General features: G+C 30.2%; 1 protein-coding gene across 4 annotated transcripts in view; it reads right to left on the reverse strand.

The window, feature by feature from the left end:
* KDM6A (lysine demethylase 6A) overlaps positions 1 to 20779 on the reverse strand; it is a 238885-nt gene that overhangs the window by 61697 nt on the left and 156409 nt on the right. For all 4 annotated transcript variants that reach the window (XM_051984985.1, XM_051984984.1, XM_051984983.1 and 1 more), the window contains exons 9-10: positions 5244 to 5337; positions 1411 to 1537 (exon numbers count right to left, since the gene is read on the reverse strand). In XM_051984985.1, the coding sequence (XP_051840945.1) occupies positions 1411 to 1537; positions 5244 to 5337 (221 nt within the window). The remainder of the gene's footprint in view (positions 1 to 1410; positions 1538 to 5243; positions 5338 to 20779) is intronic.

Below are 20779 nucleotides of genomic sequence, written 5' to 3' on the forward strand. Positions count from 1 at the left end.
ATACTGTGACCCCCCAAATCTAAGTTTGTTGTAATTCTAATGAATAAGGTTGATCCCTCCTCCCTCCCCAGGAAAAAATATGGCAAATGAGTGGGATATTACATGTAATTTAAAATTTGTCTGTAGTGCTTGGCTTTGCTGAATTATTGCCCCCTGCCCCCTTGTTTTTCTACTCTTTGTTACAATGAGTCATCATAGGAAAATGGAATGAATGCCAGGAAAATTTCTGATATATATATATATATATACACATACATATATAGGATGTATAGTTCTGGGTAAGTAACTTAACTTTTCTCTAAGCAAATAAAGATGTACAAAAAAGGTACCAACTTATATTTTCTCAAGCAAGAATTTTTCTGTACCCATAAAAACAAGTCAGATTTCTGTCTCTTCTTAGAAATAATGGTAGAGGAAAAAGAGAAGAAGGATTTATTAAGAAATGGAAATGCTGTTAAAGGGAAGAACAATTTAGAGAGTATCAATAAGGGAGAATTTTCATCCAATCAAAAGGCTCATTATTAAATAAAAATTTACCATTCAAAGTAGAAATTTTACATGATATCACTCAATAACTTACAGTTGAATACAAACATTCTTTCCTAAATCCCTTCATACTACTATGTCTATTTCTTGATTTTTAAAAGTTAGTCATACTACATAAGATATTCTTGACCTCAAGTCATAATCTTGGTTTTAAAAAATATTCTGACAACTATTGTTCTATGTAATTTTCTTTGTAATCCTATATATTTTGTGAATTAAAATATATTAAAATAAATTATTCTATGAAGAGATAACATTCATTTCAATATAAAAAAAGTTAAGAACCTTGTACTAGATGATCTCTCTGGCAACAATAAAAACAGTTTCTGTTGTGTCTTTTAAAGTAAGAGATATGTTCCCACCTTATGTCAGAAAAATGATATTTAAGATAATATTAATATAGCAGTATCATAAAAGTACCTGTTTGGCATCCAAATCAAATCAGCATCTCATTAAATAGAATATAAAATGCCAAGAAAAACTACAACTAAGGCAAAAGATAGGTGATTAAGAGAGAAATGAAAATGATTATTAGTCATTAGAGTTAACATCCAGTCATTTTTTTTAAAAGTCCGCAAAGACAAATACAGTGAAATAAAAGCCAAGGAAACAAAATTAAACATAAAAAGAAAAAAGATTACAAAAGATCAATTAGAACAAAAGGTAATATTGTAAGAAAAAATATGAAAATTGGAGGTGTTTATTTTACTTTTTCAATCTATCAAACTTTATTCCAAATTATTTTACAGGAAAAGTGAACAGATTAATTATGAGTCTAATTTTAGCTTTACATATTATATAGTATTTTAAAATTAAATTCAAATTCCCAAAGTAGAATTAAGAAAAATGCTTTACAAAACTCACCTTCCAAGGAAATACCAGGACTGGCCAGAGTTAGGATCTGCCTCTAGAGATTTTTGGAGATACTGAATAGCATAGCTTTCCTTGGTAGCTTTGTCTCCCAGCTGATCCACAGTGTGATGCATCCACCCTACAATAAAATTTCAAAAATAATCACCAAAACTAAATTATTTAAATGGTGATCTTGTGCATTAAAAAACAAAAACAGAAAAGATTACTAACCCCACACAATCCTTCCCCACATTCTCCTGGATGGTGTTTTTTTTTTTTTTTTTTTTGGGGGGGGGGGTGGGGAGTAGGGGAGTGAGGGGGTCTATAATAAAATATAACCACCTGTCCGGCTTTAGAAGGTCTACAAAATCTGGTTCTAGCCTACCATTGCAGATTAACTGCACATAACTACTGTTCACTCAGTTTGCAATCTAAACAAGTCTGTCTTCTTGCTGTTTCCATCTTCTTGGATTTTGCAAAGAATACTTAGAATACTCCTCTTTCTCCTCATGCTTAAACTGCAAAATCCCCAGCTTCCTTCAAAGATCACCATACAGAGGAATTATATCTTGATAATCACATTTTTCCTCTCCTGTAATGTAACATGTATCTTCTATTTTATACAATGAAAATTGGGTATGAAATGTTAACCCCTTTTCTTTGAGATTTAACTTAGTAAAAAAGCAAAGTGGCAGCATTCCAATGACAAGAACTGGAGATGAATATGGAAAAAACCTTAACATTATAGCCCCAGATCAACCACTAATTAGGCATATGAGCTTAAATGATTCACAAGTTTACTGTAATTCAGTTTATGCATCTGTCAAAAAGGAATTATTTTTGCTATCTTACTAACATAGTAATTATAAGCATAAACAAGATGACCGGAAAACAAAGTGCTTTGAAAAGTTATAAATACTACACAAAGGGAAGGCATTATTAAACATTTTTATTTGTTGGGTCTATCAAAAAATTTAGGTGTGATGCAATCTTAAATTCACCCTATAGATCTACAAATTTAGATTTATAAAATTACACAACTAACTGTTTCTACAGTACCTTAGTGGCTTATGAAACAAGAAACAGACACCAATTACTCTAATATTCAGTTTTACACAAAATTTAGAAATAAGACTATTAACTGGAAGACGTGAACCTAGGTTTCCTGACTCATAAGCCAGTGATTTTCCATTAAATTATCTCCTGGAAAGCAGTCAGAATTTCTAACTGATCTGAATGAACTCAATTGTTCATTTGGCATAATAAAAATCATACTATAATGGGAATATTGGAATATCACCACCACCACCACCACCACCACCTGAGTAGAGTTCAAGTAAAGCAGTATTATTTTTTGCTATTGAGTTTTTTTCTCTGTCCTACCCTCTCCAAGAGTGGACTACATAGTATATTTGTTAATGATTTTTTTTCTAATATTTTTAAAAAGTCTAAATTGTAGTTAACATAAATTCAATAATTGTTTGTAACTTCTTAGAAACTGAAGTTAAAAAATAGGTAAAAAATTGTGAATATCCCATTCAGTCTTTATTTTCTAATATATAAATGCCCTTCTTGGAGACATTTTATATAGATAAAAATGTTAAAAATTTGCTATATAAGATCAATTTTGAAATAAAAGTGCTTCCCACCACCACAAAATATCGAGAATGTACCTTTTGCACATAAAAGGTACAACTCATTTAAGAAAATAGTCACATCAATAATTTGTTTCAAATTTTGTTATATTCAGTGCCCTCCCTCTTCTAATCCTATTCTAATATTTAAGTGATCATATCAAATTCTCTGGGTTATTGAAACCTTTAATCTGTGACATATATAGTCCCTCCCACACTGTAAAGGTTCAAGGACAGACCCAGAAATATCTGCAGATAAGCCTAAATTAAAAATTCATGAAAACTGTGTATCAGTAAGTTGGTCATTAAGAAATGATTTTCAAAAAATTGTTTGTGTGAGGATGGGGTGGTATGCTTCTGCATCACAGAAATTCATTAAATGGAAGAATACCTGTGGAAGAAGTATCCATAACAATGAAAACAGATCTTCTGAAAAACTATAAGGATAAGAATCTCATCTAATTGCAACATGGACATTAAAGCTGTTGTATTAAAACTTGATTCTTATGGGAACTATTTACAAATATTATAGAGGTATAAGTTAAAGTGAAGAATAAAATGATTCTTAGTATGCTCACTATCAGCACTGGTGTCAGTTTGCTATGAGTAATGGGAACAGTAGCTGTAATGATAGCTGCTTATTAATTACTGCTTAAAGGGCAATAACAAGCTACCTTATGATGGGAAAAGCTCAGTTGTTCATATTACCAGGTACATAAAAAACAGTTTGTTTGGGTTTTTTTAAGTTATTTTTTATTCCTTGTACATCAAACTATGAGAAATTGCCACTTATTTTTCCAATCCATGTAAAAGTGTAGAATATGTTATATATTTTAACATATTTAACATGTATTGGACAACCTGCCATCTAGGAGAGGGAATAGGGGAATAAGGGAAAAATTTGGAACAGAAAGTTTTGTTAATGGTCAATGTTGAAAAATTACCTATGCCTATGTTTTGTAAATAAAAAGCTTTAATAATTTTTTTTAAAGTATAGAATGTTATTAGCATCAGAATACAGGATAACAGATAAAATATCACAAATTGGCATATGCCTTTTTAATAATTTCTTTGGTAAAGTGAGGATAGGAGCTACAAGGCCAATTTGTATCCTGTACCCTACTATTGACATCATTAATTTTTATTAAATAAATGACATTAGATCAATGGCACTAAAGCAGGCAGTTAAGTTTGAAAGAAATAAAGTTATAAATGGGCAATGAGGAAAAAAAAATCAGAGTGGAATATGGGGGTATGCTAACTTAATATAAACAAACACTGTGTATAATGAACAATGAAACTGGATAAAGAGCAAATATATTTGCCTCTAAAGTTTGTTTCAACTATAGTTAAAAGATATTTTCTATGAACAAACTGAGTAGGTTAATGGGTTAAGTTAAAAAAGGACAAAGTATTATTTCTACACTTGATACTTTTATAGTCTAAAATGCTATTATTTCTAAAATGCAGTACAAATCATGAAATAAAAGATACTAATTGAGTAAAAAAAATTAAAGGAATTTATATGGTGAAAAAAGAAAACTGAACTTACAAAGTCCATTTAAAATTTTGTTTAAAATAGTACCATCAATATTAACCAAAATATACATACTGGGCAAGAGCACATTGATACGGTATGGGGATAAATTATACTCTCAAAAAAAGATCTCCAAAAAGATTACATAAAAAGAGAATCAAAGTAACACAATCCGATTAAGTACAAAAAGTAAAAACGCTGTGCATAAGCATCCCTATTTCAGGAAGGCCTGTCCTCTTTTTCATATAAGGGTAATACCAAAAATAAATTGTTTTTGAAATGGCAGGCATCTTATTGTTTGTATGATTGTATTGTTTGTATGATAATGTATGTCACATTATCACTTTAAAATGAAGATGGTTTCAGAAACTATAGTGTTTAACATTCTATGAAATTTACAAAATATTTCCATTGTTACTTACTATGGATAAAAACCATGAAAATTTGGCATTGCTTTATTTACCTCTATATGTTAGTTTCTTAAATGAGTCACTGAATGGGTTTCTGTTTAAACTGTAGTACTAATAAAAATTAAAAAAAAAAAATACTTCTAAACAGTGGATTTCAAATAAATGTGCAAGGAATCTTAAGCAAAAAGATCAAAACAACCACCTAAAATATCCAAATAAAAAGGGAATGTGTAATTAGGGGTAAACCAAAATATTTTTACATACCTAACTGTTGTAAGACAGTTGCTTTTACTTGTGCAGGAAGGTTTTCTGTCTGCAAAAGTTGTTCATAAGCTTCCTTTGCAGAGTGATACTTTCTCTGCAGAATGGATGGAGGGGAGGGGAAAGTTAAAGAAAAAGTAAATGAAACTTGATAATCCTTTAAATATCACTCATTAATAGAGATCTTTACAAAGCATTGGAACCAATTATTTTAATTTTTTCACCTCAAAGAGTTATTAGACAATTTATTTAATGTGTAAAACTCCTTTACAATTTAATCAATATCTAGTTTAAAATACTAAAAGCTATTTAAAAGGGAAAAGTAAAGTACAGAATAACTCCCTAATGTGGGTTATTCAATTTATACCTCTACATAATTGACACCTTAGCCTCCACAACTCCAAATTTTCAAAATTTGGAGTGCCAAGTTTCCTATTAAATCTAGCATTCAGAAATACCCAGTAGCATAAAAAACTGAATAGATTATTAATTATCAATTTGCCAATGTCCCAAAAGGTACAAAAGATCTAAAACAATTTTAAATTCTTATTATCTAGGTGTACAATTCCTATAAAGGCTGATATTCTCTACCCTAAATTATAAAATTTGACTAAAATCTATTTAATAATTTAAAGGCCAGTTAAAAAAAATAAGATAGTAAAGTAAAATGCTATCTACTATCCCCCTAATTTTACCCAACTTATGGAGGAACAAGGGGAGAAAAAAGTTTTGAACCAACATACTGAGTCATTGTTTTACAGGATGTAAAAGATAAAAATTATAATACTGTGGGCTATGTGGTGGGGCAATGTTTGAAAATATTAAATCTATAAATAATAAACTATCTAGTTTTTGTACTTATAAACCCATAATTTTGGAAACCTTACTTTTTTCAGAAATCTAAAAACCATGAAGCCTTTTAAAGAAACACTTGCCTTGCACATCAAATTCTCTTTTTTTCTCCCTCTCTCTCCTTATATACAATAAACTTGATCCTAACAGGAACCAAGCAAGAGTCGTTATAATAACCTTTGTATCTAAGTGTATCCTCTGTAAAATAGATAATTTGATTTCTTTAGCTCTCAAAGAGTTGCTGTGAATGAGATAATTAAAGTGTTTCTAAAATTTAAAAAGCAAGAAAAGTATAACTGAACAGTTAACTATTAAAAAAGGATTATCAGAGTTTGACTTACATTATTCTACATTCAATAAATAAGCAGGCCTAGAAAATAATCTTTTAACTTTAAAGTACTTCAAAGCAAATCCTTTTTTGAACTTTTTCATGTATAGCACTTTTCATATAGTTAAGTGTTCAATATTATAATGTTAACTCGTATATGGTTCTTTCCATAGTTTCACAAAGACACTTTGCATTTTATCCAAAAACAGCATACTAACTTATGATTACACACATTTGTGTTTATTGAACACTCTCCAACCCAACTGCCTTTCCCATGAACTTCATTTCTAGTTTGAAAATCCCTCTCTTCCTCAAAAGGAAAGCACCAGATGAAATAAAAATAGAATCATCGCTGAGCACAAATTTAAACTAGCTACAAAATAGTCTAAGTTTCTATACTGTTTAAATATTGTGATTCAAAACAAATGAGCTATTCATATAAAGTAGGAAAAGAACAAAAGTAAAACATATTATCAGATTGGTAATTAAGCAAAAATACATTTGCTAATCTTGTGAACCTCCAAAATGGGGCTCAGAAGTTGTCTACTGCAAACATATCAAGTTTGAAGGTCTAGTTAACAAACATAATTACCCATAGGATCCTACAATTGGTACTTTCAGAAGTCGTCTTGCTCAACTTTCTCACTTTGCTAAAGTGATAACAGTGATTTACCCAGGGTCAGAAATAAGAAATCATCAGAGCTGAGTTTCTAACCTCAAGGGAAGAGCTACTGCTAGATACCAAGTTCTGTTTCCCCTGACCTATGAACTATTAATACAAATAACTATATTTCTATAAATTATTTACTAGCCATACCAAGCTCTTAATACACAAAAGCACCAAATAAATTTTCCTGTACAAATCGGATACAGGAAAAATCTAGATCTTAAAACACAGGGTTCAGTTCTCTAAACAAAATCTTTTCCAGGGATAGAAATTATGTCACATTGAAAGAGGAAAAAAAAAATCTATTACTTATTTTCTCTTCAAGGTAATAATTTACTGATACAGAAATGGTAGGTGCCTGTCATTAACCAGACACAAAAAAAGTCAGGAGAAAAGTCACATTCAATAATATTCAATATTCAAAGCTTATATTTTCTGGGGAACATTGAACATGAATAGGGTTGGAAAGTGGAAGATGTTCTAATAAACAGTGAGGGAACTGTCAAAAAGTTCATATACATTATATTAAAAAGAAGAGTTTCTCATGTGTTTATTGAAAATACCATTAAAAGCAATTCTAATAAGCCAGGTTTAGTCAATCAAAGAGTAAAACATAAACAGCAAATTAGAAAGTGACAGAAACTATGGGGCATATTCCACAATTAAATTTATTTTCAAAATCATGAATTCTAATAATAAATAGGGTCATAAAGAATTTAATTTACATATTTTCAGGAATGCATGTATTCTGTGTATTTTACAGTGTTAACTGTATAAAAATTTAGAGTCATAAATAGGAGACATTTCTGTGACCCTAACACTTTTAAATAACAACAAAAATCTGTTCTATTTCCTTCTACTCCTCCATAATTGTGGTAAAGGTCTTAATATTAAATTGCTTAAAAGAGAAAGAAATGAGTTTACTGTTTTCAGTTCCTACTTTTCTGAAAGGCACATCTTAAATGCCATTTAGTTCAAGTTTTATTTTACCAATCATCATTCAACAAGACTTCACTGCAAAGAGAGGTACACATAGGAAGAACTGAAAATTAGTGATTTCTTTTCAATTAAACTATGAACGTTTTGGTTTAAAAGAAGGGGATATAGGTGGAATTTCCAATCTGTGTTCCTAAGATGCTGTGTCAAATAAGTATCATGTTAGTTCATTAAAAATGGCTTGTCTCCCTTTTACACTCTAGAAGGGACTCATCAATAATGCACCAAAAGCCTAGAATTATATAAAGGGTCACCGTCAATGGTTTGAATTTAGTTTGATGAAGCATTCTTTTGGCCAGTCTATAAGAAATAATTATGTCCATTTTATCTTTGTAATTCCAAATCTGGCAGTGCTTTTTTAGATACTCCTATTGTTTGCTACTGTTTAATAAATAATTTGTGTTTGTGGAAAATTATTTTATGCTCATGTTTATTATTGTTCCTCCTTCTCAAACCCACTATTTCTTTATAATAAATGAACAATTTAAAAGCTTGTTACCCCCTCTTTTCATGGTCACCTTTAAAATTTGAGAGGGCAATTAATTAGAGAAAGTAGTGATATATATTGTTTATTTTGATTCTATTCCCTCTTTTCAGAGAATCTAGAATGCACTGGACAAAGTTATAATTACACAAGTTTAGAAAACAATAGGCGGCTTAATAGAATATCTAATTACAAAAATTTGCAAATATTTTGGTTATGAAGTATCTTATCAAAAACTTCTTAAAATGAGAAAGTTAACTAAGAATATTCTGTAAGACACTAAAAATTAAAAGATGGGTATTTTCTGAAATATTTAAACATCTTTATGTCTACTTCTTTTCCATTAACTAAAAGGATTTTATGGATTAAAAATTATCATCTCTAATTAAAGAAATGAAGAAAAGGAAAGGTAAGAAAGGAAAAATAAGTGAAGAAAGAAGAAATGAGTCCAATCAGTGTGGCTCCTTTAAAATGAGGGATCACCACAATCTGCCAAATACTGTAGTAGCTTATTACGAATTAGTCCCTTTACTTACTTACAGGGGCTTAGATTCTAACAGAACAAAAACAAAACAAAACAAAACAAAACAAAACAAAACAAAGATAAACCCCTACTACTCCCACATAAAGTTAAATAATCAGAAATGAATTTTAAAAAATATATATAACATGTTAGGATGAAGAATAGGAGAATAGTATGATTAATTCAGAGAATCTGATTACAGCTGGTTATAGTAGTCATATAGAAAAAGATAAAAGAAGCCTTGGACTTAAATAAGTAGATGGAAAAGACATTATTACAGAGAGACTAACCAGCATTAGCATTTATGTGACAAAAAAAAATTCCTATCCTGCAACAGATTAGTCTGATTGTACCAGAGAGTACATCCTAGAGAAATGGAAAGAAATAAGGGGTAGGTGTACTAAGTGTAAATTGCAGGCTAAAGTGTAAGACTGATCTTGAATTCCAAAATGAGAATTTGTGTATCATCCAGGAGACAAATAGAAGCCATTGAATGATGAAAGGGTAATTTGGGGTAAGATTGGTTAGTGGAATATAAAAAAGGCACACAGAATTGACCAGAAAAACAGAGTACCATCAGAAGGTTAATAGAGTAACACAGGTGTGTGAAAAGATCTTGTGAGAAAGGCAAAGAATTTCAAATTTTCTTTGCAAGAAAGCTTATGGAAGTAATATTTTTAAAATAATATTTTTTAAAAAGGGGGAGGGGAAAGGGACTTATATAACAAAATACCTCATACTGAATAATGCTGCAACAGACCTGCATTAAAATGGTATTAAGAATGGAAAGGAAAACAACTGGTTTTGTATTGATTACCAAAGTTCATAATGTTTTCTAAAAAATCAATTTACCATTTCAAAGCACTATAAACTCCAGCAGTACTGGACTTTATGAAATTCATCTTGTTATATTAAATTTAAAAGTTATTGCCCAAACAAAACCAATGAAGCCAAGATTAGAAGGGAAATGGAAAACTGAGAGAAGTTTTACATGCAAGGGTGCTGATAAAGGACTCTTTATATATAGAGAACTGACTCAAATTTATAATTTGATATAATACAAGCCATTCCTCAATTGATAAATTGTCAAAGGATATATAAACATCCAATTTTCAGTCAAAGGAATTAAAACCATTTCTAGTCCTATGAAAAAAAGTTCCAAATCACTATAGAGAAATGCAAAGTAAAACAAACTCTTGAGGTTTCAACATCATACTTCTCAGATTGGCTGAGATGAGAGGAAAAGATAATGATAAATGTTGGAGAAGAAATGGGAAAACTGGGGAAAAAATGGATTGTTGGTGCAGTTGTGAACTTGTCCTACCATTCTGGAATCTGAAATTTAACACAAAGGGCTATTAAACTGCGCATACCTCTTGATCCAGCAGTGTCTTTACTGGGACTATATCCCAAAGAGATCGAAAAGAAAGAAAAGGGACCCACATATGCAAAATGTTTGTGGCAGCCCTTTTTGTAGTGACAAGGAACTGGAAGTTGAGTGGATGCCTATCAGTTGGAGAATGGCTGAATGTTATATGAATGTAGTAATGGGATATTACTATCTACAACAAATGATGAGCAGGCTGATTTCAGAAAAGCCTGAAAAGACATGAACTGATGCTGAGTGAATAGAATCAAGTGAACACTGTACACAGAAACATCAAGATTATGTGACAATCAACTCTTTTCAACAATGAAGAAATTCAAGACAATTTTAATAGACTTGTAATGGAAAGAGCCATCTGCATTCAGTGAGAGAATTATGTGAGAATTCAGTGAGTGAATATGGCTCAAAAAAAAAAAATTGCATTTTCACATTTGTTGTTGTTCGCTTGTTTTTATCTTTCTTGTGCTTTTTTTTGTTGTTGTTGGGAAGAAGTTGTTTTTCTAACACAGCATTATAAATGTGGAAATGTTAGTAAGATTGCACATGTTTAACTTATATTGGATTGCTTGCTGTGAAGGGGAAGGGGAAATCAAAAAATTTGGAGCAAAAAAAATTTGCAGGGTTGAGTGTCCATGCAGTTTGAAAAATGAAAAGCAACTATTTTTAAAATTATTTTTAAGTAAATAAAAATCATGTTTATTTAGATAGTTGTAAAATTGTAAGATTAATCTTTTGATACAACTACTATAAATATATATATATATATATAGAAAGATGTCTTCTAAATATTTGAACATTTTCAATTTATGTCTTTTTTTTTTCTTTTAGCTCAAAGAGTTTCCTGGATTAAAAAGCATAATCTCTGATTAAAGAAATGAAAAAAATAAAACAGTATGAAATGAGAAAAAAAAAAAATACACACACATACATACACACACACACACACACACATGCGTATATGTGCTTTATAATACTAATATGTAAGTTCTAGCGGTACAATTAACTCCACTTGTTCTTTATAATTTTCCTTCAAGAATTTAACAAGTAACTCTCAGTACTCAGACTTAAACAGAAAAGGTATGGGTGGGCAGTGGAAGCTAGGAGGAAGAAAAGCTTTTTTTTGTCATCAACATAACTAGTAATATAAAAAGCAAAGTGAAAAATACCTGTGACACTAAAGCAACATTAAATAAACTATAATTTCTTCACAGATTGGACCATAATTTCTACACAGATTGGACCATTACTGTGATAAGTTATAAAAATAAGAACAAATATAAAAGATCTTATATGAAAGTAAGGCAATGTGAAGAGAACATAACAGCAATAACAAAACTCAATATACTCAAAAGAGGGAAATAAAGGAAATATTCCCATTTTTAAGAAATTAAATGTTTTATTAAAAACACTTAACAATGAAACAATCCAACTATATATTTGGTTATCAATCGCTAGATTGTATAAGTGCCATGTATTCCAAAGGCAGAGAGAGTGCTGAAAAGAACCCAAGCAGCCAGGTAGTATAATCCCTTCACTTTACAGATAAAAAAAACTGGGCCTAAGGTAGAGTTTACCAAATGCAGGATTATTAAATATTATTTGTGACTTCTTGATCTTTGTTTCAAGTAAATAAAAATGCAAAGGATTTTTCTGTCTTAACTTTGCAATGTCTAATTTTGAATTGGTCTCTATTAAGAAAGATACATTTTAAAGATTGACTATCTTAACACGTTTAAATAATAATTTCTTCATTTCCAATGTTAATGAAAAAGCATTTATGGAGAATTGAAGACAAAGTAGTACCTGCTCTCAACAAGCTTACCTTCTAAAAGCGTTTGTAAACACATAAGTGGGCTTTTTAGCACTACAACTCAGAAGGAAAGATCCAATGATCCTTAAGGATTGCTGGCCAACATAAATGATACTATATATATTCTTCTGAGTATATTTTCCATTGATAAAACCATAATAAAGTCATTTTTTCTGCCCTAATGCAATTGAAAATGTATAACCCCAAGAGAAATATATCTGAATGATTCAAATAAAAATAGGTGATGATAAGTTCTTTTTTTGTAACTATTATGACCAGAAATGCTGTTATAATTTTTTCATTGAATATTATTTTGGCTTTTGGTTTATGATAGATATATTTTTGTGTATTAAGGAAAGATACCTTTTCAATTATGTTTATGATCACTGCCAGTTTTTGCAAAAAAAGGGGAGGGGTTAACACCCCCCTCAAAAAAAACCCCACAATATTCATATGATTACATATTGTTGGATGAGTTTTTGTTAATCCCATTTTTAGTCTTTCACTATGCTCTCTTCACTGCTGGCCTCTGTAAGGCGGTTATTTTCATTTATATTAAATGTCTTATTAACAGCAGGTATGACTTTTAGCATCATTTCCTTTTTTCTGTACAAATGATATTTTTATCCAAACAATAAATATGTTGTATTTCTTAAAAATATTATATGCCCCTTACTTCTTAGTGTATAGTTACAGCAAATACTAACTGAAAGTAGTAACACTTTTGTTAATCTGGATGTGATTTTCTACTCCTTGATTAAGAATTTTGTGAAACAGACTAAGATAATCTTTGTTTATGAAGGGAATTCTTATATTCCCAAAATCTTTGCTTTACACATGTGTTTCTTTGTTCATAATTGCAAGAACTATGTACTTAATTATGATTGATATACTTCAACTTGTAATTCTTTAAATGTCACTGCTACTCCCTTTCAAAAGATTTCATTTTTTTTTTGTTGCAATTAAGTTCTGAACTATTTTCCTCCCTCTCTTCCCACCAGGCTCTAAAGAAGTTCACCATTTGATACTCATTTAAAAATATATGTAAAACTATATGATACAGTTTTCTCTCTAGAAGTGGATAGCATCTTCCTCCTTAGGTCTTCTGTATGTTTATAATGATAATAATGATAATATTATTATAGTGATTGTTCTCAATTATTTTGCAAACAATAATTCATTACTGTATACAACATTCTCTTGGTTCTACTCATTTCACTTTTTTCCTTATTTCACCCAAGTCTATTGTTCTAAAATCAATTTGTTAATCATCTTACTATTGTAAAACAATACACCACAGCTTGTTTAGCCATGGCCCAAATGATAGACATTTCCTTAGTTCTTTCCCACTATAAGGAAAGCTGCCACAAATATTTTGGAACATACAAGTTGTTTACCTTTTTCTCTGATCACCTTGGGAAATAGACCTAATAACAATATTCTCAGATCAAAGGATACACATAGTTTTATAACTCCTCAAAAATCAAAAAATTATTTTTCTTTGATTTATAATTATGTAGAATTAATGTGTCCTGGTCAATGTAAACTGATGCATTTGATAAATTTTCTGTGATCAGACAAAAAAGTCAAAGTTACAGCTGGAAGAGACCCTTAAATTCCATTTGTGAAAAGATGATTTTTTTAAAAAGTCAAGTATAATAATCAGACTGTGCCTTACTGTCACACAATAGACAAGTTGCAAACAGAATTTAAATCTAGATCTTACCCAAATTGTTTATTGTTTCCAGTCATACATTTTTTCAAAATAAAGACTAGAAACTTTTTTTTTCCTAATAAGGGAACAGAATGTAATGTCTAGACCATTTTCCTCACAGTATCATATTCTTAGAACCCTAATTTATTTAAAGCATGTACTTCTACTTTTGTATCCTAAACTGCTGTATCATGTCTTTAGGTTAAATAAATATTTGCTTTAATTTCTGTAATTTGTTTACTACTAAATTTATCCAAACTGAGTTTTGAAAACATATTGTCCATCCCAATTATTGATGCTTTAACTTGAGCTGGGGTGAGGGTTGGGGGGAAAAGGTGGGTAGAGGGAAGCAAAAGAAGAAATAGGTTCGAGCTGCCAGGGTTGATTTGTACTATGGCAATGTGTAATAACAAAGCGTAGGAAGGAAAGAGCTAAGGATGCAATATAGAAAGTTATAGTCCCCTGCTGAGTTAAAATAGTAAAAAGACAGCTAGGTAATTCAATGGATAGAGTGCTGGACCTAGAATTAGCAAGAGCAGAATTTAAATCCAGTCTCAAGATACTTAACTAGTTGGGCCATCCTGGGCAAGTCCTTTAATCTCATTCCATATTGTTTTGTTGTATAGTAAAAATGAGACTGGACAAGTGTCCTCATTTTAAAGGGATCAGAAAAAGCAAAGAGCTTTTTCTAGAAGGAAAGAATTTTGTTTGGTGGGAGGTTTAGACTGGACCAACAATTAGGGTTGAGTTTTAGGGACTTATGAGTATAAAGACTATGGACCAACTGTTTTTCACTCTAGTTAGGAGAGAAGTTTGGACAAAGGAACTAAGTATCACAATGGGGAAGGCCACTATTTGTGGACTATTTTTAGGTGAGATGAGGTTTCTCTGACTTCTATTAAGTTATAATGAAAAGTTTGGCTTCTTCAAGAAAGCTTTCTCAAGCTATTGTAATCTTGATTTCACTCTTAAGATTATTTCCAATTAACTATACTCAAAACGTTGTTAAAACTGTGTATATGCTTTGATCCAGCAGTGTTACAAGTGGGCTTATATCCCAAAGAGATCTTAAAGAAGGGAAAGAGACCTGTATGTGCCAAAATGTTTGTGGCAGCCCTTTTTGTAGTGACTACAAACTGGAAATTGAGTGGATACCCATCAACTGGAGAATGGCTGAGTAAATTGTGGTATATGAATGTTATGGACTATTATTGTTCTGTAAGAAATGACCAGAAGGATGATTTCAGAAAGTCCTGGAGAGACTTACATGAACTGCTGCTAAATGAAATGAGCAGATCATTATACACTTCAATAATACTTTATGAGGATCAATTCTGATGATGGGAAGTGGCTGTCTTCAACAATAAGAGGATCCAAATCAGGTTCCAATTAATCAGTAATGAACAGAACCAGCTACACCCAGCAAAAGAACACTGGGAAATGAGTATGCACCACCAATATAGTATTTCTATTCTTTGTTATTGTTTATTTGCATTTTTGTTTTCCTTCCCAGATTATTTTAATAATAAATCTGATTATTAAACTATGTATACATATACTGTATTTAACATATATTTTAACATATTTAACATGTATGGGACTACCTGCGATAAAGGGGCGGGGGTGGAGGGAAGGAGGGGAAAAGTTGGAACAGAAGTTTTTGCAAGGGTCAATGTTGAAAAATTACACATGCTTATTTTTTGTCAATAAAAAGTTATTTTAAAAAAGGATTACCTCCAATTATCCAGTTAAGTATTTTGTTTGTAATTAGTAGTTCTGTTGTTATCTCCTTAAATGAATTGTAAGATACTTGAAAAGTTTTTTTTAATTTTTTTTTTTTTAATTCTCAAAATGAAGCAAAGCACATGGCACAAAATGTTCAATAAATGCTTGTTTGAGCCTATAATTCTACAGTTTGGGTCAGTTGATAAGGGAGGGGCCACCTTTCTTCTACACAAATCTGGTTTCTCCGATATGGGCAGGCAATGTCTTAGAATCAATAAAGTTCCAGTCCTCTTTTTAGTAAAGATGTGCGGTAAACTAAGGATACAGTCCAAGTCAGGAATAGGAATGGGATTGGAAGTCATAATCTTTACACTCAAATTCATCCCAACTCAAAGTGAAAAGATAAATGGGTGTGAGTAGGAAATGGTTCCACTTATGTCATACAGCCCAATCCACATACAGATGGATTTGTTTCTAGGTGGAAAGTTTTCTTATGACATACCCATGTTTAGTGAGATTTCAATATATGCACTTAAAAGAAAAATCTAACAAAACTTTAGAGTATTATACATAATTATTTACAATTATATTTCTAAAAATTGTGATGTTTGTATTGGATTATCTATGTTTATCAAGTACTATTTAAAAGCATTAAATTATAAGAAACAGTGGTGAGCAGAAATAAAATCTAGTTTTGAAACCAGGAGTACCTGTGTTCATGACCCACCACCAACACATACATAATGGCTGTGTTAAAGCTGGGGAATACATTATTATTTTAATACATTAGGTAACTCCTAAAATGTAAACTGCAAAGTTAGTGCTGATTTGAGTTTCCTTACTTGAGAATTCACTATTATAAAGACAAAAGACCAGTCTTGTCTCTCTACTTGTTAAAGGTAATAAATTTTTAAAAGAGGAAGATAGTAGGGACAATAAAAGTGAAAAACTGACAGCATTTAATGATTGACCAAGTTATGGAAAATGAAACAATATGTCAAAAATAAACTGAGTTTCTAGTGAGGGGAAAAAAAAAGATGAAAAGAATTAAGACTATCATGTGAAAACAAAAAGGAAAATTAGCAAAGTGGAGTGGTTTGGGAAAAGACACACAACTCATTTTAAGAAGATACCCAAGTGGAAACATTAAAAAAAAAAAAAAATTGGAAAGGGAGAATTCAGCATCTCAAGAGAAAGAAAAAGATTTAGGAATACTTTGCACAAATGTAATATTTGAAACTATGAGAATAGCTACCTTTCCAGGAATGATTACAGGCTAATAATCACAAGATCACGTTCTAAATGTTGAGAAGCAATTAAAATTTAAAGGGAAAATAGATGAAATTTTGCCCGCAAAGGAGACAAAAAGTAAGAGTCGATAAAATAAGGTAAGCACAGCAATCTTCTGGAGCCAGAGAAGAAGAAAATTCCAAGGAAGGAAGGAATAAGTGTCAAATGCTTTTCACATTATCAGAAAACTTAACTGAAATTAGATCTATAAGTAGATTATACTTTTTGATACTTTCATTAGAGGAACCACATTCTAAAAGAAGATCAGTGAGAAAAAACAGAATTTGAACTCATGTTGGATGGGCTACTTCCAGTCTGAATCAAGCTTCCATATAATTTGATAATAAATGGGATAAAATAACAATATTGAGGACCAGACAATGATTCTTTAAATTCTCAATAATGAAAATTTCAAAAAGCCAATGAAATAGCAAGGATTTATGATAATTTGCAAGTATATAGTAAAAAGTGCTCAAGGATGAAGCCAGATTTTCAAGAAGATGAGAAAGAAAGATTTGACACAAGACAGAGGGAGAGGTAAAAGAGGCAACTCTTTTAGAAATGAATTTGAATTAAGTGGTAAGATAACAAAATGCTGACAATGAGTCATTGAAAAGCTTTCAATGTTCAATATGATATATTAATTAAATCAAGAAAAATATTTCAGCATTATCAGCTGTAATACTCAAATGATCCACAAAACAACCTTGTATGCTAAGTATTAGTAACCCCACATTACAGAGGATGAGGATGAAATTGAGTCTGAGTCACTAAATGACTTACCCAGAAAGAATCCAAATTTTCCTGCTGTCTCTTAAAAGGTACTAAACTAAATAATTTGGGGACATTTAATAATTAATTATTTAATGGTTTTTTAAATCTAATAATTTTATTATGCAAAACATTAATATTCTATTAATTTCATAATTATAATAACAAGAATGCCACATTTCCAAACATGTTCTATTAATGAAGGCCAATGTGCAATGCTAAATGTCCCAAATAACAATTTTTTTACAACAGGGTAAGCCGTCAAAATAGTCTCAAAAGTGATTATTGCTCTTTTTAAAGAAAGGCCACTGGACACATAAACAAAAGCACCAAGGAAGGAAAAAATAGACAGGACCAAATACTTAGAACTTTCTTACTGCCATATGAATTTTTTGCTGTACTGTTTATACAAAGAATGAACATTAGAATGGAAAATTACCACTGAAATCTTAAAAAAAGAATTAAGAGGTAAATATTTTAACCTATAATTGTATAGGACATAAATATTTATAAGTAAAGTAAAAATGAACATTAATATTGTTATGTGTTGGCAACTAATAAAACAATTTTCCAACCAAGATAATCAAATTCAGGAAGTTTTCTACCAACATGAAAAATTACATAATGATCTGCTATTTAATAACAGAGTTAATGGAAAGCTAAGGGATGGGAAAAAACTTTTTAAAAATACAAACTTCTTTTAAAGATCAAATGAATTTCAAAGGTTTTACATATGTATGCTTCATACCACAACTGAGTAAAAAATGTATTAGGGTATATGAACCCAAAGTGAACTGTTGAACTTTAATGACAGAACTTTAAGATAGGATTTCCTTTATAATACGAAGACCACTAAATATTGACCAAAATTTAATATTGATTTAGGAATGTCGTGAAATTTTTTGGAAAAGGATGACGACAAAAGCAATAATATAATTTTCAAAGCCACTTGCATAACAGCATTTATACATATTTGTTTCTAAGATAAGACAGCTACTATTAAATTATTACCTAGAAAAGGGAACCATTATTGGTTATTTACATTCCATTTGTAATAGAGATAAAAGTTCATATTTCTTTGGTATTTTATGGTTTTAAAAGATCTTTCCTCATAACTCAAGGAATTAGGATAAGTATTATTTCTTTTCTTTTACAAAAGACTAAGAAGAATAGAAAAAAATGACCTTTTATACTTTTATTTATTTTTTTTATTATTTTATAGTTTTTAAATGACTTATTTATACTTACATTATTACATATATCTATGTATGTATGTAAAAGTAAAATAAAGAGAAGGGTACACAAATATTTCAATAATAAAAATAAGAATGACTGAAGGATTGTAATCATTGGTAGATAATGATAATGTTAAGGTTTGCAAAATGCTTAACATATCTTGATTTTTGGAGGTGTTAGTATTCCATTTTATAAATGAGAAAACTAAGGATGAGTAAAGTGACATGGCTAAGATTATATAACCATTAAATTACTGAGGTACAAGAGTTCCTCACTCAAAGGCCAGCAACTGTACTAAAATCATCACGTTGCTCTTTTGACATTCTATATTCCAAATATTCCCATTCTTCACCGTTGGCATTATTTTGCCTATATTTTTTACTATAAAATCAATTACTATAGACGTTGGCATTATCAGTTAATATATACTTTTCTTTTACTTTTTAGGACAGTAAACAATAGAGTATTTGGCTGAAAGAAAATTCCAATGACCAATGACGACAAAGCAATAATTGGATCTCTCTCCAATCAAGGAAAGCTAACAAAGTGATAAACTGTTTCTAATATAATTTGGCTTGAAACAAAGAGCACAAAGGTTTTCTTTCCACCATAATTAAGATTTCCTCTAAGACAATATACTTAAACAAAGCTGATAAAAGCTACCTTTGGTTGAAGAATGGTTAAAAGATTTTATTTAGACCTTAAATCGCTATAATTTGATCTATCTTAAAAATACCTCCCTTTAATTCTTATAGAGTACTGAATTCTGGTAAATACTTGGCCCAAGAAAATATAGTCAGTAGTGACACATTAAAACTTCATAAAGTCAGTGCGATTACATTTGATATGTAAATTAAGTATATGATGCACTTTATTCAGTGTTTTAATTAAAAGCATGAAGTCATGTAAACAAAATATCAATCTAGCTTCTTGCACATATTTTACAAGAAAAACATACTACTACATAAACTACAAACTGCTCACCACAAAATATAGGACTACAAAGTTTTCTTTTCAAAGTTTTAGAGCAAATTTTTTCTATTTATCTTTTAAGTTATTAAAAAAGTAAGAAAATGAGGCAATATGTGAAAAGCTCATCTGATATAAATTGGCATTGCATAGAAGACTAAAAATAAATAATTATTATATTTAACTTTAACCATGTCTTTAATCATAATTTTCAATCTACCACCTAGTTTATTGATACAATTACAAACCAAGCTATAGAAATAAAAAGATTATTTCTAAAGATGCAGCAAAAATTAAGTTGTGAGATATCAAATAAGCTTAAGTTTCAGATATGCCCCTCCAATGCCTTAAAATTTTATCTAAAATAAATTTCCCTTGGTATGTCTTAAGGGCAAAAGAGAATTTAGTGTATGTACCCCAAATCTGCTATAATTTTCCATTCTTTCCTATATTTTAAAAGTACAACTCCTTCGATTTCTATGTCACTATATTGTTAAACCCTAAGATACTTTCACTAATTAATAAACAAATATAAATGAAATTACTTTCAGATAAGCAAAATTGAAATATACAAGGAATAGAAAATATACTCCTTCCCCTTTAATGGAGTGAAAGATTTCAATCAATGAACAAAGTTTAATAATATGCTCTAAAGTTTCAATTTGGGTACATAACAAAGATTACTTCCTAGATTCAAGAAGGCTGATAATTTTCAAAATAAAGTTTGTGGTGAAGGGAAAAAAAACAATAAACTTCTAGACAATGTCTACTTTATTCAACTGTTATT

Source organism: Antechinus flavipes, chromosome 3, assembly GCF_016432865.1.
Source record: "Antechinus flavipes isolate AdamAnt ecotype Samford, QLD, Australia chromosome 3, AdamAnt_v2, whole genome shotgun sequence".
Classification (NCBI taxonomy): Eukaryota; Metazoa; Chordata; class Mammalia; order Dasyuromorphia; family Dasyuridae; genus Antechinus; species Antechinus flavipes.